We start from the raw sequence: 24,734 nt of genomic DNA on the forward strand, positions 1-24,734 counted from the left end.
ATAACAGTGCAGAATAGTAATGTAAATCTGCTAGGTGACAATATTGAACAACCCAGGGAATAATTTTACCTTACTTAAATAATGGTAACAGAATTGCTTTTTCCACTTTGAATGGATCATATTCCTACCATCTCTAACCTATTTTTCTTTTGGAATGCCTCCCTATTCTTTGATTCAAAAGCCAATTCCAGAAACTAAGGACCTGAATACCGTGTTTTTTATAGCTGCTGTTTCCTCTATGTTAAAATCTCCTGGCTTCATCCAAACAATGTTAAAATCATTCTGCTTTCCAGGTACACAAACAAAAGAGATTTGCTCTCAGTGTCCAGAAGGTAGTTTAATTAAAGTATCTTCATTATCTATAGTTTACATTACTAAAGAAAAGAATACCACATAAAGGTGCTTTAAACATCCAAAATGGGAGGCTGTCTCCGAGGGCACCTCTTCCATATGCTGGAAATTTTTAGTCTCAGAAGCCTTTCATATTATGTTAGTTATGTTCATTCCCTGTGAAAATGTCCTCTGCCCTGAAGTCTAGTGTTGCACGAATATCCATTCTTGATGCAATAGCTGCTGTGTAACCCGTACTGCAAAATGCAAAACATCCTTACAGTTCTCTGCAGACAAAGGACACATGCTTTCCACCGGGTTGAGCCTGGGCCCACAAGCTAAGGATTTCTAGTTTTATTTTTTGAATGAATATTATGCAGCCTCCTTCCAGATTTGGCAGAAATGCTGTCTGAACAGGGAAATGCAGTCAGGTTTTCTTAAAACAAATGAGGAAATTGCTATAAAATCACTGCTAAGATGGGGCATTAGTGTACTGAGCTCTAGCTGGAGAAGGAGCTGGAGGTATTTAGGCAAAGGTATTTGAAGACTGCTTTGAGAATTGTTTTAGCCTCAATCTGTTGCACTAGACAAAAAATAAGCCTAGATCAACCAATGATTATTTGCTGTTACACTTTTACCAGCTCAGCACTAGCGTTGGCCTATGAAGGATTAAATCAAATGGGGCTTGAATAAATAGCATTTCAGATCTACTTTCCATTTCCCAGTGCTGTAAGTGCTAAGGGTATTAACCTACAGGTGACGAACAGAGAAGCAAGAATGAGACACCACCACTAAAGGGCTGCAGGTAGATACCCCCTCCCCCAACCTGGTGAAGATTAAGATGATGAAAACAGGAAGGCCTTCCTCATCCCACTATGAGGAAAATGAGGAAAGAGATGAGGAGGATCACAGGAGGGGAGGAGAAAAGGATCACACTTGCCCCTCTTTGGTAATAAGCCTCGTATTCTCTCTGGTACTGGGTGATGCACATCTGCTCCACCACACGCTCCATCATCTTGATGTCCGTCTCAGTGAAGTTTTCCCCCTTGGTGGTGGTGGTAGTGACCGTGTGCTGCTTGACTGTGATGTTGACACAGTCATGCACGAAGCTGTTCTGGTTGTTATACTGATCCACTGGCCTGTAGTATACCTGGTTGGGGTAACGGTACATGTTTTCACGATAGTAACGGTCCTCATAGTCACTGCCAAAATGTATAAGGGGCCTGCTCATGGCACTCCCCAGCATGTAGCCACCAAGGCCCCCTACCACCGCCCCAGCTGCAGCAGCTCCTGCCACATGCTTCATGTTGGTTTTTGGCTTACTGGGCTTCCACTGATTATGGGTACCACCACCTTGACCCCAGCCTCCACCACCATGGGGCTGTCCCCAGCCACCACCGTGGGGCTGACCCCAGCCACCACCGTGGGGCTGTCCCCAGCCACCACCGTGGGGCTGACCCCAGCCTCCCCCTCCCTGGGGTGGATAGCGGTTGCCTCCAGGACTGCCCTGTCCTGGGTATCGGCTCCCCCCAGTGTTCCATCCTCCTCCAGGCTTTGGTCGCTTCTTGCAGAAGCCCATGTCACTCCACGTGGCCACAAAGAGAACCAGGATCCAATTGGCTATGTGGCTTTTCACCATGATGACTTATCTGCAAAATAAAGAGGGTGTCAGCATTGTGTGTTTATGTTGAAAACACTTAACGTCTGCAGCATAATGACTGCATAGCAGTGGCATCAGCTATAAATGTTCTTGGTCATATATGTTCTTCACATTCCATGTCTGTTCTGCAACCCTTACAGCAAAAGTAATTGTAGGTAAAGGGTTAACACAGCTCTTTCTCCTTCTCTCAGGACAAATTTGACCTTAAGATAATTTCTGGCTCTGTTTCCTAGAAACTTGATAAAGGTGGAATGCCAGCAACATTGCTTATGATAAAAATAACCTCTGGTTGATACATTGTATCTAAACTGGAAGAAACTATTAACACCTGGTGGGTTTGCCATAGCTTTGAGCTTCTCTGAAGTAGTGATTTGGGCTGTTATGAGGGATATGAGCTCCTGGAACCTCCCGGGACCCTGGCATGGCCCCTATGGAAGTGATTCTAATGTCCAGTTAGGAACACCCCCAGGTAGGTGCTGAAATCATTAAATCATTTTCTAAATAGCTGGCTCATGTCCTCTTTCCTCCCGCAGGAATGTAAGCTGGAAATGTCTCTTTTGTTCACTGCTGTCTCCTCAGGGCCTGGCACAGAGCATATACACAATAGATACCTGTTAAGTGAAGGAATTAATATCCTCTGAACATATAAATGCCAACAAGAATTTCCTCAAAGAAATTCTCAATACAATAAATTTTTGGAAACAGGAAATGTGCAAGATTCTGCAAGCCCACCTATAAATTCATTTTTCTCTCTACAGACAGAAACAAATGGGGCTGTTCAAAATGGGGTAAGGAAGGCTGTGTTCACAAGCTTTGCAGTCACTCACTCACTGAATGAGTCTTAGTTCAGCATTTAATGGTTCGTGAGTGACTTATTTTCTCCTAATTTTTGGTAGAAAAGACACATATCTTATATGAAAGGGCTAGCGTGGCTTAGGAATAAACAAAGTATCCTGCATGATAATTTATGAACCTTTGCAGAAGGTACATTCATCAATTAAAAACCTCCTTTCAGATTGAAGACCTCATTCACCCTGGGTGCTTGGTGCCAAGAGCAGAGATTAAAGACATACAGTAGAATGATCATTAGTTTCTACTGTACCCCATGTCAAACCATATGCTCCAAAATACCATGTGCCACAAAACCAAAAATGGCATACGTTGTAATGCTGATAGTAGTCTTATCCCCAGCACTGGGACACCTTCAAATAAAAACGGCATCTAATATTATAAAATTATTTTTCATAACCTTCAGAACTAAAGACTAAATTGGATAATATTCAGAGGAAGACTGATTAAACAAATAAATGAATTAACATCATGTTTGTTTCTACTATCACTATTGAAATGTCTTGGTGTAAATAAAAATATATTTTAAAGTTATAAGCCCAGCTAAACTGCTCAGAATATGCCAATTAGGATTTTTGGAGGCTCTTTTGTGTAAGGTCAGAGGGACAGGGTCCTGGGATATGCTGACTGGCCTCAATCTCGCATCCACATCTCCTGGCACTCAGTCTTCTGCAGGTCTGCTTCCCTGATCTATTTTCCATTTGCTAATGGGGCTCAGCTCTTGGCTTCCAGGCTGCTCACAATTCTGCTCAAACACCTCAGGGAAGTCTGGAAAGCTCGGTGTTTGACGTGGAAGATGAAAGACTGGAAGAATCGAGGTGGCACCCAGATTTCTGGATTGGGCAATTGTGTGGACAGAACACGGAAGGTGGAGCAAGTCTGGAGGGAGACAAATGTGGTGTGTGGCTTTGGCAATGCCATTATCAAGCTACAATGCCATTATCAAGCTGCCTACTGGGACAAGAGATACCAGTAGGCAGTTAGCTTGGTGAGTCTGGAGCTGAAGAATGACCATGGACTGGAGATATAGGTAATAGGGCATAAGGGCCACGGGCATATGTTGCTGATCAGTACTTTAAAACTGAATATTAAAGTTGGATGATCATAAACTATATTAAGACAAGATCATTTTAAAATCAGTTGAGAACAACAACAGCAACATTTAATTATAAAAAGCATAAAAATTAACAACTACATTTTGAAGCAGAGAATCATTTCTAAGGATAAGGACTCAAAACTTAATGAGACCTTGGAGAATCTTTCTGTTTGTGATAAAATAAGGAAGATCTTATATTATTTAATCCAAACTTCTCACTCTACAAATTAGCCACCAAGATTCAGAAAAGTCAAGTGACATATCTGTGATTACAGTGTTAATTAGTGAAATTGCTAGGAATAGAGACTAGGTTTCTGAATGTCTGGCTGTGCTACGACACTTCATATAAGATGCTCTCAGAGAACAGTCAGGTTGTGGCCTAACACTCTGGCACATTTCAAGACACTAAGTATTTGACAACAGTCAATACCTATTTATCACTAAGAAAAATACTCTTAGTAGACTAGGAATAGGAGGTAACTTCCTTAACTTAATAAAGATTATATAACTAAAACAGCAAACACAATAAGTAAGTTTTGAATGCAGTCCCTTTAAGATCAGAAACAAGACAAGGATGTACACTGCCACAGGACTGGAAGTCCTTCCAATGCCATATGCAAAGACAAAGAAGTAACTGGTGCAAGAACTCCAAGGAAAGAGCTCCAGCTGACATTATGTGGAACTAATGTGATCATAAACATAGAAAATTCAACAGACTCAACAGAGGTAACACGAGACAACTAGAGGGATAGGTTGTGGGATACAAGATTGGCCTACAAAAATCAGCATTTCTCTATACCAGCAATAATCAACTAGAAAAAAATTAATAAGATAGTAATAATTTCAACCCAAACTATAAAGTATCTAGGATTGACTTAAGACTGGGGAAAGAAAAATTGAACATTAGTAAAGCACAAAGAAGATGATCTGTAAACATGGAAAGGTTTTGGTTGGAACAACTTAGTACTATAAAGATATCAATTACCCCCAAATGAACTTATAATAATAAAATGACAATCAAAATTCCACCTGGATTTTTTGAGGAATTCAATAAACCCACAAGAGGTAAGAAATGTCCACAGGTAGCAAACTCAACCTTAAAAAAGAAGAGAAAAAAGGAGAGAATCTACTGTTATCAGACATTAAATCCTATTACAAAGTCATAGTAATAAATATGTAATAAATAGGGTAACAGTCTAGAAACGGACCTACAGATCAAAGGAAGGAGAATAGCAAGTTCAGATATAAACCCATGTATATATTCTTTAGTACAAACCTGATAAATGATAAATCGGACACCACAAATCAATGGAGAAAGAAACATTTGTTTAGCAGATGCTTCTGGGAAACTAGAGGAAAATAAAACTAGGACCCTAACACCACATGCAAAAGCAGACTCTAGAGACCTAACTCTGAAAAGTAAAAGTTTTATGAATTAAAAATCTTTGTGGGATGGATTGCCTTCCTATTAAATTATAAAAACAGATGTTAGAATCAATGCATTTAACAAATATTTATGGAACAGCTAGTACGTGCCAGTTTTTAAAGAAATAGAAAACTTGACGATAAACCATAGGAGAAATGGAGAAAAAAGTTACTGTACAATAGCCATTGATTAGTTTAACAAATATTTGTTGTCTTCTAAGGGTCTAGCATTGTGCTGTGGCTGAGGACACAGTGGTGAGTAAGATGTTTAGTTTGTGGGTTCAAGCACTAAGGAAGATAGGTATCTGGAACCTGAAAGACAGTGGGAAGCCATTAAAGGGTCTTAGGAGAATAACATCACAGGATCTTTTTCTTTTTTTTAAGGAAGTTCACCCTGTTGTGTAAGTAGAAAATTTGGGGGGCAAGAAAGGAAATGGTGAGACCACTTATAAAACGATTGAAGGAAGATGGTGGTGTGGCCTGGGACTGTGCCAATGCAGTTGAGGAGCTGTGAAAAAATGGGATGTATTTTGCAGAAAGAACCAATTAAGCAGATAGAGTGAATGGAGAAGTGAGAGTTGATCAGGTTTGTGGCTTTCATAGCCAGGCAGATGGTGGTGATGCCATCTATTGAAACAGAGGAAACTGATGGAGGGCCATGCTTGTGAGAGAAAATAAAGTTTTAGTTTGGACATACTAACTTTGCTACATCTATGAGCCATTCAAGTGGGAGTATCAATTCAGGCAATTGTTATAAGAATCTGGAACTCAGCAGAGATAAACACTTGGGCAGCTTCACCTGAGAAGTGCTGTTAATAGCCAAGGGAATAAAGGATCGAGATTCAAACTCCAGTATTCTGAGTGAAGGGCTCACACTCTTAGCTATCCAACCTCCAGCAACATGGGTGCCAAAAACCAAAAGAAAATACCACCAAGCTGATTTTGACAGTTTAGTAAAAGAAGAATACAGTGACCAATAAGGATTATTTAGGAATACAAGGATGGCTTAAAATCACAAAATCAAGTAACCTATTAGTAGGTTAAGGAAAAAAACACAAAGATGCTCTGATGTTGAAAGTTTTCAATTAAAATCTACATACATTCCTGATTTTTTAAGGTTAAGCTGTTGAAAAAATTTCCATAGAACTAGAAAGTAATCCCTTTCCATCATCAAGAACAGCTATCACAGACACACAGCCCACACCCTACCTTAACTGAAAGAGGAAAGGCATTCTCCTTAATATAATGAACAAGACAAGAATGCAAGCAATTGCTGCTATTTTAGACTGTTATGGAGGTTCTAGCCAGGTATGATTTTCTTTTTCTTTTTTTTTTTTTTTGCCGTACGCGGGCCTCTCACTGTTGTGGCCTCTCCCGTTGCGGAGCACAGGCTCCGGACGCGCAGGCTCTGCGGCCATGGCTCACGGGCCCAGCCGCTCCGCGGCATGTGGGATCTTCCTGGACCGGGGCACGATCCCGTGTCCCCTGCATCGGCAGGCGGACTCTCAACCACTGCGCCACCAGGGAAGCCCTTTTCTTTTTTTTTTTAAATTTATTTATTTTATTTTTGGTTGCGTTGGGTCTTTGTTGCTGTGTGCGGGCTTTCTCTAGTTGTGGCAAGCAGGGGCTATTCTTCGTTGCGGTGTGTGGGCTTCTCATTGCGGTGGCTTCTCTTGCTGCGGAGCACGGACTCTAGGTGTGCAGGCTTCAGTAGCTGTGGCACACGGGCTTCAGTAGTTGTGGCTTGCAGGTTCTAGAGCTCAGGCTCAGTAGTTGTGGTGCACGGGCTTAGTTGCTCCGCGGCATGTGGGAGCTTCCTGGACCAGGGCTCGAACCCGTGTCCCCTGCACTGGCAGACAGATTCTTAACCACTGCACCACCAGGGAAGTCCCAGGTATGATTTTCTATCTGGAAAATCCAGGAAAATCATCCAAAATTGTGTCCTAGAATAAATAAGTGAGCTTATTAAGGTGGCAGCTTTTGAAATCAACATATAGAAGAGTGAATACTCAAATCAGTTGTAATTATTTAGAAGATTTAGTGTGGAAAAAAAATCCCACTCATAGTGGCAACAAAATATTCAAAATATCTAAGATTTAACCTAAAAATAAATAGACCTTTTAGGAAGAAAGCTGGAAGACTGGAAAAAAAGAGAAAGACAGATAATGTTTTTGGTTGGGAAAATCAAGACTGAAAGATACCAATTCACCTCCAAATAATCATAAAGTCAACACAATTTCAGTCCTAATTTAAAGAGGATTTTAAGGAATATGATGAAATGATACTCAAAATTAAGAAGACTAAAGAAATTATTTAACAGGAAGAAAATCTAGGGTATACTTGGCCTGCCAGGTACCAGAATGCATTGCAAAACTAAAATAAATAAGATCATGTGGCATTAGTGCATGAGCCAAATGGCAGAGCAATGGAACTAGAGAGAAGGAACAAAAAAAAGATCCATATATTATGCCATTCATCCTATTCCCATGGGGAATACATGGGACTAAGAGCCAGGAGGAACTTGTCCAGTGGTCATGTGCCAGGGGCCAAACTTCTGATACTTAAAACATGTTACACCCTTGACACTTAATTGGTTAAATTGGGAACTGGCACACCAAATAGTCCCCCTACCCCCGACTGCCCCGGAAAAATTTCCTGTCTTTCCTGAGCTAAGTGGAACTCATGTGTCATATTTTTATCTTTTGAGGTCATTGCCCCTTAAAGAGCCTAATGCAAGCTACTCAAAATTTTACAAACCGCTCTGGGGTGGGGGTTTTTCACTGGCACTGAGGCCTAGCCCTGGACTGAATAGGGCAAAGGGCCTGAACCTGATCCATCCTCAGAATTATGTGAACAGCTTGAAAAAAAAGCAACATTGCTAGAGCCTACCCTATACCCCAGGAGAATATGGTTAGAAGAAAAAGGATGAACAAACAGAAAATTCTCCCAAATGTAAGAATTACTACACATGCTATTCACTCAAGGATTATTTTGCTGCAGCCATCACAGCTTTAGATACAGGCATGTTTTGAATGTTTCACATGCAGCAGTTCACAACTGATAAAGCTGGCTGCCTTGGAAGAGGAAATAAGATCCGAAAAGAGAGACTGGAATAGATAAATTAAAACTACAGCTTGGAAAAACTGTCATCTCATAAAACCTTTTGTCAGTGTTAATTTAGTGCAGAAATGTTTGTAATGTTACTGCTTTTATTATACTATTTTTAAAATGGTTGCTTCCTTACATAACTCAGAATGATTCTAGAGAAAGCCCTTTCCCTGCAAAATCAAGATGATTTTACAAGAAAGGATGGTATAATAGGTGTGGGTTACATATATAGATCCAAGTTGCCTCCAGAGCAAGGATTTGTGACCACAGCCTTTCGAGGACCTTATCTTCTGTGACAGTTGGGAACTTTCAACCATCACAAGACCAAAGGGATTCCACAGGGTACGTACATCTGCTTTGGCTCAGCTAAGTTGGATTTGTGTCCCTGGGAAGACAGAATGCTTCGGCTTGGCTGAAACTGTTCAGTTTTCAAATATATTCAGGAGTCCCTAAAAAAAAAAAAAAACAGAAAAGAAAAAACTAGAATTGATAAATAAATCTAAGAACTGATTCTTTAAATGAAAAACCCAATATATAAATTACTAAACCACTTATATATCTACTCAAGGAAAAAAACAAGATAATATTTGAAAAAAAGAAATGAGGTCAGCTCAAAAAAGCAGCAGCAAACATGACATTGAGCTCTCCCTCTCCCACACACAGAAAGCTGTGGGTCCATTTCCTTAAAAAAATTAACTATGAACTATTTTAAAGATGTTATTTAGAAAAGCAATATATCAACAAGAAAATTAAAATAACCTGTATTTCTATTAAAACTTCATTTTTATTCAGATTTTTCACATATACATTAATAAACTGCATCTGAGTAAGTAGATGCAGTTTAGTAATCTGTACTTTGACTTGTCAGTTTTTTCCAATATATCGCAGACAGGCTCCAAAATCATGACTTGATGGTTACACAATGTTCCTTGCAGTTAATGTGTCATGATTTTCTTAGCTGCTGCCCTGCTGTTATACACTTAGGTTGCTTCTCCATTGGGTTTAATTTTAGATCATTCTGAATGTGTGTGCATATGGCTTTTTTTTTCCCTTTCCTGTTGTTTCTTCCATTGCAAGTAAATTCCCAGGAGTGGGGTTTCTGGGTCTTGGCTTAAATGCATCACCAGATTGCTTTTCACAAATTTCACACAGATTCACTATGTCCCCAGTGCAGTGTGACTAGGAAAAGAATAAAGGTATACATACCAAAGGTCAGTTTTACACAAACAGTTAATCTTGGCAAACTCCTGAAATAGGTATAATTTCCTCTAGCGTATGAATGGACAAAAGGAGGATGAGGAAATTAGGTAACTGGTCCCAAGCTGTGAAATGATTAGTTGCAGAGCCATCTTTCTAACCCCAAAGCCCTGTCACCTCCCAGGATAACTGAATATGCAAATTTCTAGGCAACCTTCCAGCAGTGGTTGCTGTTACTGTTGTTTTTGCTAATAGCTGCAAAATGATAATCCAGACTTACTTTAATTTGCATTGTATTCTATAAACGATCATCATTTCACCATTTATCTTTTATAATCTCGATATTCTTTCACAAGTATGAAAAATTTGTGTCAGATAAAAACCATATACAAATCACATCCTAGCTCTGCTTTCTTTCCCTTTCTGTTTAGTCCTTTTTCACTGTAAGAGCTCCTCAGTGTTTGGGTAGGTAAAATTGTTCCTTTTCATTGGTGATATTTTTTTTTCTTCTTCAAATCTGAGACAGCTGTTGATTTTTCCAGAGATCTGACATTTTTATTCAATTTTCTGTTCCTATTTTTTCTGATAATTTGATTTGTGAAAATCTTTAATTCTATTCTACCTGGATTTTTTTTGCAAGGAAAAGGGAAACAATTCAAATGTTCAGCATGCTGGGAACTGCTTATTAAACCGTGATTGCTCTAAGCACAGGAAAATAACTCGGCCATGAGATGAGGATAATCATTATCAGCGAGGTGAAACTGCATTGTGTTGTGTACGAACTGGAGAAGAGGAAACTGCAAAACAGAAGGCAGTGGCTTTGAGATGGTGAGGGTGGATGTGATGGTGGTGGGCTTATGATTTCAAAAAATCTATTTGCCACTGCTGATACAAATAGAAAAGGACAAAAACGAAAATGGACTGCAAAAATGGACTTCTTCCCGTTGTTCAATAATCAAACGTGAAGGTGCCACCCATACCAGCGGAGGAATGTGGTTCTCCGAGGGGCGCTGCCCGGCCCTGATCCCCGCTCTCGGAGTCCCCCCGACGGCCGAGTTCTCTCCTTCCACAGGGACAGTCGAGACGGCGAAAAGCAAAGCCTGTGAGTCCACCACACATGAGCTCGCAGGAGACACTCTGCCGCCTGCCCCTGGACGTCTCAGGCCCGGGAGCGAGGGCGGGGTCGCCCCAAGACTCCGTCCGCCGAGGCCGGAAGCCCAGCTCACGCCAGCCTGTGCCGGTCCCCGGGGGTGCCAGAGACCCGCCCGCTGCTGCGTCCCAGGCACCGCCCGGCCGCGTGATGGCAGGCGGGGCCCCCTCTGGGGAGGAGGTCGGCGGCGGCGGCTGGGGAGGCCCCCAGACGCCCCGGGACTCCTCCCTAACGAGGCCCTGGACTCGGGTGGTCGGCCGCGTCCCCTCTGGGTATCGGGAGGGCCCAGACCCGCGCCTCTCCTTGGTCCTCCTCGCTGAGCGCCCCAGCGGAGCCCCTTTGCGGCCCTCGTTGGGTTCCGCGCGCCCATTCCCCGGACCTGTGGCCCCCTTGCCGGCGCTACTCGCCCATCCCACTCCCGCCGTGGACTTGCCTGGGAGGGGGTCAGACTCCTCGACACTACCCCCAACCCTCCAGAGGGGCCCCGGCCAGCCGCGGCCCCCGCCCCCATTCCGAGTAAATGGAGCTCGCCTAACCAGGAGGGCAAAACCAAGCCACGGCGTCCGAAAACCAACGAGCTCGCTGGGTAGGCCTGACACGTTGCGCGCCCTCCGGAAGCTCCCCGCCCTCCTCACTGTCAAGGTCGGCCTCCCGCCCGGACCCGGCCGTGCGCCCTCGCGCCTCGGCCCCAAGGCAGGGGTTCTGACTGCCGGCCTCTGCGCCCACGGCCCCAGCTGGGAGGTTAAAGGGCAATGCGGCTGTTTACCTGCCTCTGCGGGAGAGAAGAAGCTCGCAACTCGGCGGCTGTCAACGACTGGCGGCGAGGGCCGGCGTCAGCGCCGGGCAGAGGAAGAGACGCGGGGGCGGGGCCCGGAGGCGGCTGCACGCGCCCGGGGTTTACGCGCAGAGGCTCAGCCCTGCCAAGCAAGCCCGGGAATCTGAGTCCCTGGGAAAAACGAGTTGGGATTCGCTTAGACGCGTGCGTCAACTAATATCGCCTCCCCGGCTGGCTCGTCACTCCTTGAAGTTGCTTATTGACTATAAAAATCATCTTTAAAGGAAAATTCGGCCCAAAGCCCCAGCTCCACGTTACGTAATGGAGAACACGAGAAATTGAAAGATTAGGGAATGAGAAAGCAATTTCTGGATCTTTGGTAACCAGAAATTTCTAAAGAGGAAGAAAATTCTGCTACACTGGATTGAGCCCAGTTTGTGAATTTACACATATATCCTTAAAATTTGAGGCCTAGAAAGGACATTAGCCATCACCTGTTCCTTCATTTACTCAGCTCCTGCTCACTATATGCAAAAGAGATGATTTAGATTATGATATTCACAAATGAGGAAAATTCTCTCCATATAACCATATAACAAGTCCACTCTGGACATTACCTGAGGTTTCTTGTATAAACATTGTGTATTCTTGATCATTATTCCTGCCAAGAAATTAGGTAGGGGTTTGTCTCATGTGAAGGATGGCAAATGATAGAAGACAGGCGTTAGGGTTAGGGGGATCATATACATTATTACCCAAATTGGGGCGCTTTTGAGAGTACCAATATTAATTAAGCTGGGTCAATAGGCATAATGGGAAAAATGAGACATCTAGTTCCCTTGTTATGGGCAAGAGGCTCCACTAAGCTTGTAAGGAAAGAGGTTTTAAAATATTGAGACACCCATTGGAAACAGGATTTGGTTTAAATACTTGTATCCCAGGGCGGCTCACTCAAGTGGGAGGGGACAAGTGAGGGAGGGGAGAAGCCAGGAGGATTGTGTAGTGTGGAGCGATGTGAAACAGCACTGGGGTGATGTTCATATGAATGTGGGTGAAACAGTCCTGGTGATGTTTATATGAATGTGGGTCTGAAAGGTCTGCTTGGGAAGCGGAAATGAGAGGTAAAACATGACCATGGGATGGAGATGATTCAGTAACAGAACTGGATTGTGGCCAGTTAGAAATGAGTGTTAGGCAGCAGTGCCAGGGCAGTTTTCTGTGCAATCAGTCTTACATAATGATTAGGTTGACAGTGCTTTTAGAGCCTTACCTTCTTTCCTCAGAGATGGCTTATTGTGAGGTGAATTGGGGGCAGTGAAGCATCTCTTTGAGTCTTGAGCTGGGGTGGGGCTGGGAGTGGCTGACCAGATCAGACTGGGCAAGGGGCTGACTTTCCCCTGCCAGGAGGGGCCCAGTAAAGCTTGGTTAGAAGATGCCAAAACTCAGCTTTTTTCTCAAAAGAATCCTATGTCTACTGGATGAATGCTTTCCTCCCTCCCCCCAACCAGAAAAATGCTCAAAAGGCAGAATACTTTTTGGGGGTTTGAGGGAACCGAATGGGATTGCCTTATGACCTATTCTGGACATTATTGCTATGTAGCAACTACTCCAAAGCTTAGAGGTTTAAAGCAATCACCGTTTTATTATGCCAATGGATTGTGTAGGCCAGAGAGTTGGACGGGCACAGTGGGGATGTCTGAGGCTGCAGATGGGAAGACTCAATGTCTGAGACTGGCTTGATAGCTGGGGGTTGGAAACAGTTGAAGGCTCTGTCACTTGCATGGCTGGCATCTGGGCTGGGAGGACTTGCAAATCAGGTGTACTGATTGATGAGTCTGGCTAAAGGTTTATCAGTTTTGTTTATCTTTCAAAACAAAAGGTTTTTAGTTTCATTGACCTTTTCTATTGTGTTTCCTTATGGATTTTCTGTCTGGATGATCTGTCCATTGATGTAAGTGGGGTGTTAAAGTCCCCCACTGTTATTGTGTTACTGTCGATTTCTCCTTTTGTGGCTGTTAGCATTTGCCTTATATATTGAGGTACTCCTATGTTGGATGCCTATATATCTACAATTGTTATATCTTCTTGGATTGATCATTATGTAATGACCTTCTTTGTCTCTTGTAACAGTCTTTATTTTAAAGTCTATTTTGGGGCTTCCCTGGTGGCGCAGTGGTTAGGGACCTGCCTGCCAATGCAGGGACATGGTTTCAAGTCCAGGTTCAAGTCCTGGTCTGGGAAGATCCCACATGCTGCAGAGCAGCTAAGCCCGTGCTCCACAACTACTGAGCCTATGCTCTAGATCCTGCGTGCTACAACTACTGAAGCCCGTGCACTTAGAGCCCCTGCTCCACAACAAGAGAAGCCACCGCAATGAGAAGCCCGCACACTGCAACAAAGAGCAGCCCCCACTCGCCACAACTAGAGAAAGCCTGTGTGCAGCAACGAAGACCCAACACAGCCAAAAATAAAAATAAATAAAGTCTATTTTGTCTGATATGAGTATTGTTACTCCAGCTTTTTTTTGATTTCCATTTGCATGGAATAACTTTTTTCATTCCTTCACTGTCAGTCTGTGTCACTAGATCAGAAGTGGGTCTCTCATAGACAGCATATATAGGGGTTTTGTTTTTATAACCATTTAGCCAGTCTACGTCTTTTGGTTGGAGCATTTAATCCATTTACATTTGAGGTAATTACTGATATGTATTTTTAAAAATTTTAATTTATTTATTTTTGGCTGCACTGTGTCTTCGTGGCTGCGCGTGGGCTTTTTCTATTTGTGGCGAGCGAGGGCTATTCTTCGTTACAGTGTGTGGGCTTCTCATTGGGGTGGCTTCTTTTGTTGTGGAGCACGGGCTCTAGGCACAAGGGCTTCAGTAGTTGTGCACGTGGGCTTAGTTGCTCCGCGACATGTGGGATCTTCCCGGACCAGAACTCAAACCCGTGTCCCCTGTATTGGTAGGCAGATTCTTAACCACTGCGCCACCAGGGAAGCACTGATATGTATGTTCTTACTGCCATTTTGTTAATTGTTTTGGGTTTGTTTTCTTCCCTTCCTCTTTTGTTCTCTTCTCTTGTGATTTGATGACTATGTTTAGTGTTGTGTTTGGATTCCTTTTTATTTTTTGTGTGTATATCTATTGTAGATTTTTGGTTTGTGGTTACCATGAGGTTTTGGTACAGCAGTCTATATATATATAGAATTGTTTTAAGCTGCTGATCTCTTAATTTCAAGTGCATTTCCAATATCCAGCATTTGTGCTCTCCTCTTCACACGATTGTTTGTTTTGATATCATATTTGTGTGTGGATGATTTCCTACCTTTACGGTATGTTTGCCTTTACCAATGAGCTTTCCCATTCATAATTTTCTTGTTTCTAGTTGTGGCTTTTTCTTTTCCACCTAGAGAAGTTCCTTTAGCATTTGTTCTAAAGCTGGTTTGGTGGTGCTGAATTCTTTTAGCTTTTGTTTGTCTGTAAAGCTTTTGATTTCTCCATCAAATCTGAATGAGAGCCTTCTGGGTAGAGTATTCTTGGTTGTAGATTTTTCCTTTTCATCACTTTAAATATATCATGCCACTCCCTTCTGGCCTGCAGAGTTTCTGCTGAAAAATCAGCTGATAACCTTATGAGGATTCCCTTGTAGGTTATTTGTTGCTTTTTCCTTGCTGCTTTTATTATTCTCTCTTTATCTTTAATTTTCGTCATTTTGATTACCATGTGTCTTTGTGTGTTCCTCTTCGGGTTAATCCTGTATGGGACTCTGTGCTTCCTGGACTTGGGTGACTGTTTCCTCTCCCATGTTAGGGAATTTTTCAGCCATTATCTCTTCAAATATTTTCTCATACCCTTTCTCTCTCTCTTCTCCTTCTGGTACCCCTATAATGCAAATGTTGGCACCTTTAGTGTTGACCCAGAGGTCTCTTAAACTGTCCTCATTTCTTTTCATTCTTTTTTCTTTATTCTGTTCCATGGCAGTGATTTTCACCATCCTGTCTTCTAGCTCACTTGTCTGTTCTTCTGCGTCATTTATTCTGCTATCGATTCCTTCTAGTGTATTTTTCACTTCAGTTATTTTATTGTTCAACTCTGTTGTTTGTTCCTTAAATCTTCTAGCTCTTTGTTAAATATTTCTTGTATCTTCTCTGTCTGTGCCTCCATTATTTTTCTGAGATCTTGTATCATCTCTACTACAATTACTCTGAATTCTTTTTCAGGTTACTTTGCCTATCTCCATTTCATTTAGTTGTTCTTCTGGGGTTTTATCTTGTTCCTTCGTCTAGAACATATTCCTCTGCCATCTCATTTTGTCTAAATTTCTGTGTTTGTGGTCCCATGGACTGCAGGATTGTAGTTCCCCTTGCTTCTGGTGGCTGCCCCCTGGTGGGTGAGGCTGATCTAAGAGGCTTGTGCAGACTAACTGGTGGGAGGGACTGATGCCTGCCCACTGGTGGGTGGACCTGGGTCTTGTCCATCTGGTGGGCAGGGCCATGTCAAAGGGTGTGTTTAGAGGTGGCTGTGGGTTCAGGAAGACCTTAAGCAGCCTGTCTGCTTATGGGTAGGACTGTGTTCCTGCCCTGTTAGTTGTTTGGCCTAAGGCATCCCAGCACTGGAGCCTACAGGGTGTTGGGTGGGGCCAGGTCTTGGTGTCAAAATGGCGGCCTCCTGGACAGCTTACACCAATCATTATTCCCTGGTACCTCCACCACAAGTGTGCTTGTCCCTGCACTGAGCCACAGCTGCCCCCCACTTGCCCAGGAGGCCCTCCAAGACCAGCAGGTAGGTCTGTCCCAGGTTCCTATGAAGTCACTGCTTTTTCCCCTGGGTTCCAGTGTGCACGAGACCTTGTGTGCACCCTCCAAGAGTAGTGTTTCTGTTTCCCCCCATCCTGTGGATTTCCTGTGATTAAGCACCGCTGGCCTTCAAATCCAAACATTCTGGGGACTCCTCCTCCTGATGCCAGACCGCCAGACAGGAGCCAGACATGGGACTCAGAACTCTCACTTCTGTGGGAGAACATCTGTGATATAATTTTTTTTAATAAATTTATTTTATTTTTGGCTGCATTGGGTCTTTGTTGCTGTATGTGAGCTTTCTCTAGCTGCAGAGAGCAGGGACTACTCTTTGTTGCAGTGCGTGGGCTACTCATTGCGGTGGCTTTTTCTGCAGAGCATGGGCTCTAAGAGTGCAGGCTCAGTAGTTGTGGTGCACGGGCTTAGTTGCTCCACGGCATGTGGGATCTTCCCAGACCAGGGCTCAAACCCATGTCCCCTGCATTAGCAGGCGGATTCTTAACCACTGTGCCACCAGGGAAGTCCATCTGTGATATAATTATTTTTCAGTTTATGGGTTGCCCACCTGGCAGATATGGAATTTGATTGTATCATGAATGCACCCTTCCTGCCATCTTGTTGTGGCATCTTCTTTGTCTTTGGAAGTAAAATATCTTTTTTGGCAGGTTCCAGTCCTTTTTTGTCAATGGTTGTTCAGCAGTTAGTTGTGATTTTGGGGTTTTCGTGAGGTAAGGTGAGCTCAGGTCCTTCTACACTGCAGTGTAGACCCCCAATAACATCTCTTAATCCTTGACCCCCAATAACATCTCTTAATCTTGGGCTACATCAAATCAGTACAATAGTGCTATAGTCTTTCTGATAGTTTTTCTTCACCAAGTCTCTGGAAATTTTCAAAGATCCAGCATTCCCACTCCTGGTTATTTTTCTGTGGTGCAGGAGGGCTCCTCGCTCCTAATCCCTGAATCCTCCTTCTCCACCTCCCCTCCTCTTTCTCCCTCCCTCAGTCTCTTCCAGGCATTTGTGATGCTGGCCAGGTCTGACCCAACCAGAAACGCTCCAGTTTCTTCCTTTTCCATTTCTGTGGCTTTCCCAGAGCCAGAAAATGTTTTTGCCACACAAGTTCTGCTACTCCACAGAACTCAAAACACTAGCATGTGCTGTTGTATTCCGGTGTTGCTTTCAGTGACCAAACTATTTAAACCTCAGGGACTAATAGAAGAGTTACTATATTTTTCTTATGGGCTTTTGCATTTTCAAAACTCATCCTGAATGATCTGAATATTTGGGTTTTATTGATTGGGAAAGACTACAGAATCACTCTGTGGCTTAAATTTTATCCCATCTATAAGCCTTCCATATCATCTGCCATCTGGAATCTCTGAAGTGTTCTGTGTTAACTATATTTAAGAATTAGATATATACAATGGAATATTACTCAGCCATAAAAAGAAACGAAATTGAGCTATTTGTAATGAGGTGGATAGACCTAGAGTCTGTCATACAGAGTGAAGTTAGTCAGAAAGAGAGAGACAAATACCATATGCTAACACATATATATGGAATTTATGAAAAAAAATGTCATGAAGAACCTAGGGGTAAGACAGGAATAAAGACACAGACCTACTGAAGAACGGACTTGAGGATATGGGGAGGGGGAAGGGTGAGCTGTGACAAAGCGAGAGAGAGGCATGGACATATATACACTACCAAACGTAAGGTAGATAGCTAGTGGGAAGCAGCTGCATAGCACAGGGATATCAGCTCCGTGCTTTGTGACCACCTGGAGGGGTGGGATAGGGAGGGTGGGAGGGAGGGAGATACAAGAGGGAAGAGATATGGGAACATATGTATATGTATAACTGATTCACTTTGTTATAAAGCAGAAACTAACACACCATTGTAAAGCAATCATACCCCAATAAAGATGTTAAAAAAAAAAAAAGATTGTCCTCAAAATATTAAGATTAGAACTACCATATGACCAAACTATTCCACTTCTGGGTATTTATCTAAAGAATACAAAAACATTAATTTGAAAAGATATATGCACCCCTGTGTTCGTTGCAGCATTATTTACAAAAAGCTAAGATATGGAAACAACCAAAATGTCCATCAATGAATGAATGGATAAAGAAGATGTGGTACACATACATAATGGAATACTATTCATCCGTAAAAAAAAGAATGAAATCCCATCATTTGTGACAACGTGGAAGGAACTTGAAGGTACTATGCTATGTAAAATAAGTCAGATGGAGAAAGACAAATACTATATGATTTCAGTCGTATGTGGAAGGTGAAAAAACAAAGCAAATGAACAAACAAAAACAAACCCATAGATACAGAGATCAGATTAGTGGTTACCATGGGGGAAGGGGGTTGGGAGGTGGGTGAAATTGGTACAGGCAGTAAAGTCTGTGATGATGGATGGTAACTAGCCTTGTGGTGGTGGATCACTTTGTATTGTATACAGATGTTGAATTACAGCATTAGCTGTACACCTGGAACTTTAAAAAAAAGAATTGTACAGAGTACAACTATGTAAAAAAAGCATAGATAAAAAGCCTATGGGGGGGCTTCCCTGGTGGCACAGTGGTTGAGAGTCCACCTGCCAATGCAGGGGACACAGGTTCATGCCCCGGTCCGGGAAGATCCCACATGCCGCAGAGCGGCTAGGCCCGTGAGCCATGGCCGCTGAGCCTGTGCGTCCGGAGCCTGTGCTCCGCAATGGGAGAGGCCACAACAGTGAGAGGCCCGCGTACCGCAAAAAAAATAAATTAAAAAAAAAAAGCCTGTGGGGACATGCATCCCAATATTAATTGTGATTAATTATGGGAAAGTAGATTCTGGGCAACTTCTTCATAATTTCCCTCCAATTTTCAACTTTACTACCATTAATACGTATTAATTTATTAGTTATAAAAGTGTTTTAAAAGGATAGAAAATATAAGTTTGTATATACTATATAAATCACATGTATGTAAAAAGTAGTATGTACATTAATAGCACTGTAAAGAAATGTACCAAAATATTAACAGTTTTGGGTAGTGGTACAATAGATGATTTTTATTCTCTTCCTTTTGCTAATCTGTATGTTCCAAGAATATATTTGTATATTCTTTATTCTTTTCATAATGGAAAATTTAATTTTCTCTTTAATAAAGTAAATAAAATTCTTCCAGGATGTACTAGGTATGGAGTTCCTTTTTCACTGACGTTCCCTGTGATGTAGAGAGTTCTTTTAATCTAAATATTCACCTTTATTTTTTTTTTCTGACTTGAGACAGCTTTCCCTAATTATGTTTTTGATCATTGGTTCTAGTCTAATTGTTCTTGCTTCTTTAATGGTTCTTGTTTTTGTATCCATTCAGCCAGTCTGTCTTTTGGCTGGAGAACTTATTCCATTTACATTTAAGGTAATTATGCATATGTGTGTTCTTATTGCCATTTTGTTAATTTTTAAATTGGTTTTCGTAGGTCTTTCTTCTCTTTCTTCTTTTGTTCTCTTCTCCTGTGATTTGATGACTATCTTTAGTGTTATGTTTGGATTCCTTTTTCTTTTTGTATGTATATCTATTATAGATTTTTGTTTTGCAGTTACCATGAGGTTTTTATATAAGTTGTTTTGAATTGCTGATCTCTTAATTTCAAGTGCATTTTTAAAACCCTGCATTTGGACTTCCCTGGTGGCACAGTTGTTAGGAATCTGCCTGCCAATACAGGGGACACAAGTTTGATCCCTGGTCCAGGAAGATCCCACATGCCATGGAACAACTAAGCCCATGAACTGCAACTACCGAGCCTATGCTCTAGAGCCCACAAGCCACAACTACTGACCCCGTGCGCCACAGCTACTGAAGCCTGCACACCTAGAGTCCATGCTCCACAACAAGAGAAGCCACTGCAATGAGAAGCCCATGCACTGCAATGAAGAGCAGCACCCGCTTGCCACAACTAGAGAAAAAGCCCACACGCAGCAATGAAGACCCAACACAGCCAAAAATAAATAAAAATAAATAATTTTTAAAAATCAGGGTAGAAATGACAAAAAAATGGACAAAAGATAAGAGCAGAAAAAAAATCTAAAACAAAAAAACCCTGCATTTGTACTCTCCTCACCTCACAATTGCCATTTTTGATATCATATTTTACATCTAGTTGTTTTGTGTTATTTGCTTATTGTGGATACAGATGATTTTACTACTTTTGTCTTTTAATCTCCCTACTAACTTTGTGTGTGGGTGATTTCCTATCTTTAATGTATGTTTGCCTTTACTGGTGAACTTTTCATTTCATAGTTCTCTTGTTTCTAGTTGTGGCCTTTTCTTTTTCACCTAGAGAAGTTCCTTTAGCATTTGTTGTAAAGCTGGTTTGGTGGCGCTGAATTCTTTTAGCTTTTGTTTGTCTGTAAAGCTTTTGATTTCTCTGTCAAATTTGAATGAGAGCCTTGCTGGGTATTCTTGGTTGTAGGTTTTTCCTTTTCATCTCTTTAAATATATTGTGCCATTCCCTTCTGACCTGCAGAGTTTCTGCTGAAAAATCAGCTTATAGCCTTATAGAAGTTCCCTTGTGTGTTATTTGTTGCTTTTCCCTTGCTGCTTTTATTATTCTCTATTTATCTTTAATTTTTGTCATTTTGATTACCATGTATCTTAGTGTGTTCCTCTTTGGGTTAATCCTGTATGGGACTCTCTGTGCTTCCTGGACTTGGGTGACTGTTTCCTTCCCATGTAAGGGAATTTTTCAGCCATTATCTCTTCAAATATTTTCTCATACCCTTTCTCTCTCTCTTCTCCTTCTGGTACCCCTATAACGCAAATGTTGGTGCATTTAGTGTTGTCTCAGAGGTCTCTTAAACTGTCCTCATTTCTTTTCATTCTTTTTTCTGTTCAGCAACAGTGATTTCCACCATCTGTCTTGCAGCTCACTGATCCATTCTTCTGTATCATTTAGTCTACTATTGATTCCTTGTAGTGTATTTTTCATTTCAGTCATTGTATTCTTTATCTCTGTTTGGTTGTTCTTTATATTTTCTAACTCTTTTTTAAAAACTTCTAACTTCTTGCTCAGTGCATCCATTCTCCTTCTGAGTTCTTTGTTTATCTTTATGATCGTTACTCTGAACACTTTCTTGGATAGATTGCTTATCTCCACTTCACTTAGTTCTTCTTCTGGGGTTTTATCTTGTTCCTTTGTCTCTGCTGCCTCATTTTTGTCTAAGTTACTTTTTGTATTTTTATGTATGTGGTAGGTTAGTTATGTTTCTTGACCTTGTAGAAGTGACCTTCTGTGGAAGATATCGTATGCGGCTCAGCAGTGCACTCCCCTCTTTTCACCTAAGCTATATGTTCTAGGGGTTCCCCCAAGAGGACTGTGTGGGTCCTTCTGTTGTGTTGGGCTGACTATGTGGGTGGTCTGGTAGGTTTGGTTGGCCTCTAGTCCAGTTGGCTGCTTGGATACTGCTGGCTGCTATTTAGTGGGGCCTGGCCACAAGGCCACTGATTGCAGAACCCTAGGGGGGCCCCAGAGCTACTGCTGGCTCACTGGTGGGTGGAGTCAGGATCCCAAAGACTATGGGGCTATTGCCCACCCACTGGCAGATGAAGCCAGGTCCTGGCCAGTGCCAGCTTACTGGCAGGCAGAGCTGGTTCCTGGAATCTGGCTGCAGGGCCTAGGGATCCCAAAGCTCATTTCAGATCATTGCAGGAGGGCCGGCTCCTGAAACAGTTGGATATGGGTCCCGGAATGTTCTAAAGTTTGCGTTGGCTTGCTACTGGTCAGGGTCAGGGCCCAACTGGTCCCAGGGTAGGGTCTGGCTTGCTGTTGTTGGGCTTGGACCACAGGCTGTGTGATTGTAGCTTTCTGGCCCCTGGTGGGTGAGGCTGGTCTAGAGGCCAGTGCATATTTCCTGGCAAGAAGGGCTGGTTCCTGCCACTAGTGGGTGGAGCTGGGTCCTGGCCCTCTGGTGGGCAGGGTCATGTCTAAGTGTGTGTCTGGAGGTAGCTGTGGTCTCAGGAAGTCTTTAGGCAGACTATCTGCTGATGGGTGGGACTATGTCCCAACCAGTTAGTTGTTTGGCCTGAGGCATCCTAGCACTGGTGCCTACAGGCATTGGGTGGGGCCAGGTCTTGGTGCTAATGAGCCAAGATGGCAGCCATCTGCAGCAGTGTTCACAGATTTGGATGTTCCCTAATATGTCTGACACCAGTGTCTATGTCCCCAGGGTAAGCTACAGTTGCCCCCTGCCTCTCCCGGAGACTCTCCAAGACCAGCAGATAGGTCTGGCCCAGGCTCCTATGAGATTACCTCTTTTGACCTGGGTACTGGTGTGCATGGGGCTTTGTGTGTAGCCTTTAAGAATGATGTCTCATTAAAAGGATCATACACCATGATCAAGTGGGATTTATCCCAGGGATGCAAGGATTCTTCAATACACACAAATCAATGTGATACACCACACTAACAAATTGAGGAATAAAAGCCATATGATCATCTCAATAGATGCAGAAAAAGCTTTTGACAAAATTCAAACGCTTTATGAATTCAAAAGCTTTACCCATTTATGATAAAAACTCTTCAGAAAATGGGCATAGAGGGAACCTACCTCAACATAATAAAGGTCATATATGGCAAACCCAGAGCAAACATCATACTCAGTGATGAAAAACTGAAAGCATTTCCACTAAGATCAGGAAGAAGACAAGGATGTCCACTCTCACCACTCTTATTCAACGTAGTTTTGGAAGTCCTAGCCACAGCAATCAGAGAAGAAAAACAAGTGAAAGGAATCCAAATTGGAAAAGAAGAAGTAAAACTGTCACTGTTTGCAGATGATATGATGCCACCAGAAAACTACTAGAACTAATCAGTGAATTTGGTAAGGTTGCAGGATACAAAATTAATGCACAGAAATTTCTGGCATTCCTATACACCAACAACAAAAAATCAAAAAGAGAAATTAAGGAAACACTCCCATTTACCATTGCAACAAAAAGAATAAAATACCTAGGAATAAACCTGCCTAAGGAGACGAAAGACTTGTACTCAGAAAACTATAAAACACTGATGAAAGAAATCAAAGATGACATAAACAGATAGAGAATATATCATGTTCTTGGATTGGAAGAAACAATATTGTGAGAATGACTATACTACCCAAAGCAATCTACAGATTCAAAGCAATCCCTATCAAACTACCAATGGCATTCTTCACAGAATTAGAACAAAAAATTTTACAATTTGTATGGAAACACAAAAGACCCTGAATAGCCAAAGTAATCTTGAGAAAGAAAAACGGAGCTGGAGGAAACAGGCTCCCCAACTTCAAACTATACCAAAAAGTTACAGTAATCAAGACAGTATAGTACTGGCACAAAAACAGAAATATAGATCCATGGTACAGGATAGAATGCCCAGAGATAAACCCATGCACATATGGGCACCTAATTTATGACAAAGGAGGCAAGAACATACAATGGAGAAAAGACACCCTCTTCAATATGTGGTGCTGGGAAAACTGGACAGCTGTATGTAAAAGAATGAAATTAGAACATTCCGTAACACCATACACAGAAATAAACTCCAAATGGATTAAAGACTTACATGGAAGACCAGACACTATAAAACTCTTAGAGGAAAACATAGGGAAAACACCCTTTGACATAAACCACAGCAAGATCTTTTTTGACCTACCTCCTAGAGTAACGGAAATAAAAAGAAACATAAGAAAATGAGACTTAGTTATACGTAAATGCTTTTGCACAGCAAAGGAAACCATAAACAAGACAAAAAGACAACCCTCAGAATGGAAGAAAATATTTGCAAATGAAACAACAGACAAGGGTTTAATCTCCAAAATATACAAACAGCTCATGGAGCTCAATATCAAAAACAAAACAAACGATCCAGTTAAAAAATGGGTGGAAGACCTAAATAGACATTTCACCAAGGAAGACATACAGATGACCAAGAGACACATGAAAAGATGCTCAACATCACTAATGGAGAAATGCAAATCAAAACTACAATGAGGTATCACCTCACGCTGGTCAGAATGGCCATTATCAAAAAATCTAGAAACAATAAATGCTGGAAAGGGTGTGGTGAAAAATGAACCCTCCTGCACTGTCCGTGGGAATGTAAATTGATATAACCACTATGGAAAACAGTATGGAGTTTCCTTAAAAAACTAAAAATAGAACCACCATATGACCCAGCAATCCCACTACTGGACATATACCCTAAGAAAACCATAATTCAAAAAGAGACATGTACCACAATGTTCTTTGCAGCACTATTTACAATAGCAAGGACATAGAACCAACCTAAATGTCCATTGACAGACAAATG

The 24,734-nt window shown here is 42.1% G+C and overlaps 1 protein-coding gene across 6 annotated transcripts; it reads right to left on the reverse strand.

Annotated features, from left to right (window-relative positions):
- Window positions 1-785: 785 nt before the first annotated feature.
- Window positions 786-11,742, reverse strand: PRNP (prion protein (Kanno blood group)). Of its 6 annotated transcripts, XM_060284383.2 has the most exons (5): window positions 11,582-11,742; window positions 10,646-10,765; window positions 8,819-8,917; window positions 6,570-7,303; window positions 786-1,979 (listed from the first exon to the last, which is right to left on the reverse strand). In XM_060284383.2, exon 5 carries the CDS (start codon window positions 1,967-1,969, stop codon window positions 1,196-1,198), a length of 774 nt encoding a protein of 257 aa, XP_060140366.1. In that variant the 5' UTR covers window positions 1,970-1,979; window positions 6,570-7,303; window positions 8,819-8,917; window positions 10,646-10,765; window positions 11,582-11,742; the 3' UTR covers window positions 786-1,195. The 6 variants fall into 6 exon arrangements, with proteins under 6 accessions (XP_060140366.1, XP_069899639.1, XP_060140365.1 ...); XM_070043538.1 differs by lacking the exon at window positions 10,646-10,765 and having other exon boundaries at window positions 11,586-11,742; XM_060284382.2 differs by lacking the exon at window positions 10,646-10,765.
- Between the last annotated feature and the right edge of the window lie 12,992 nt (window positions 11,743-24,734).

Source organism: Globicephala melas, chromosome 15 (genome assembly GCF_963455315.2).
Source record: "Globicephala melas chromosome 15, mGloMel1.2, whole genome shotgun sequence".
Classification (NCBI taxonomy): Eukaryota; Metazoa; Chordata; class Mammalia; order Artiodactyla; family Delphinidae; genus Globicephala; species Globicephala melas.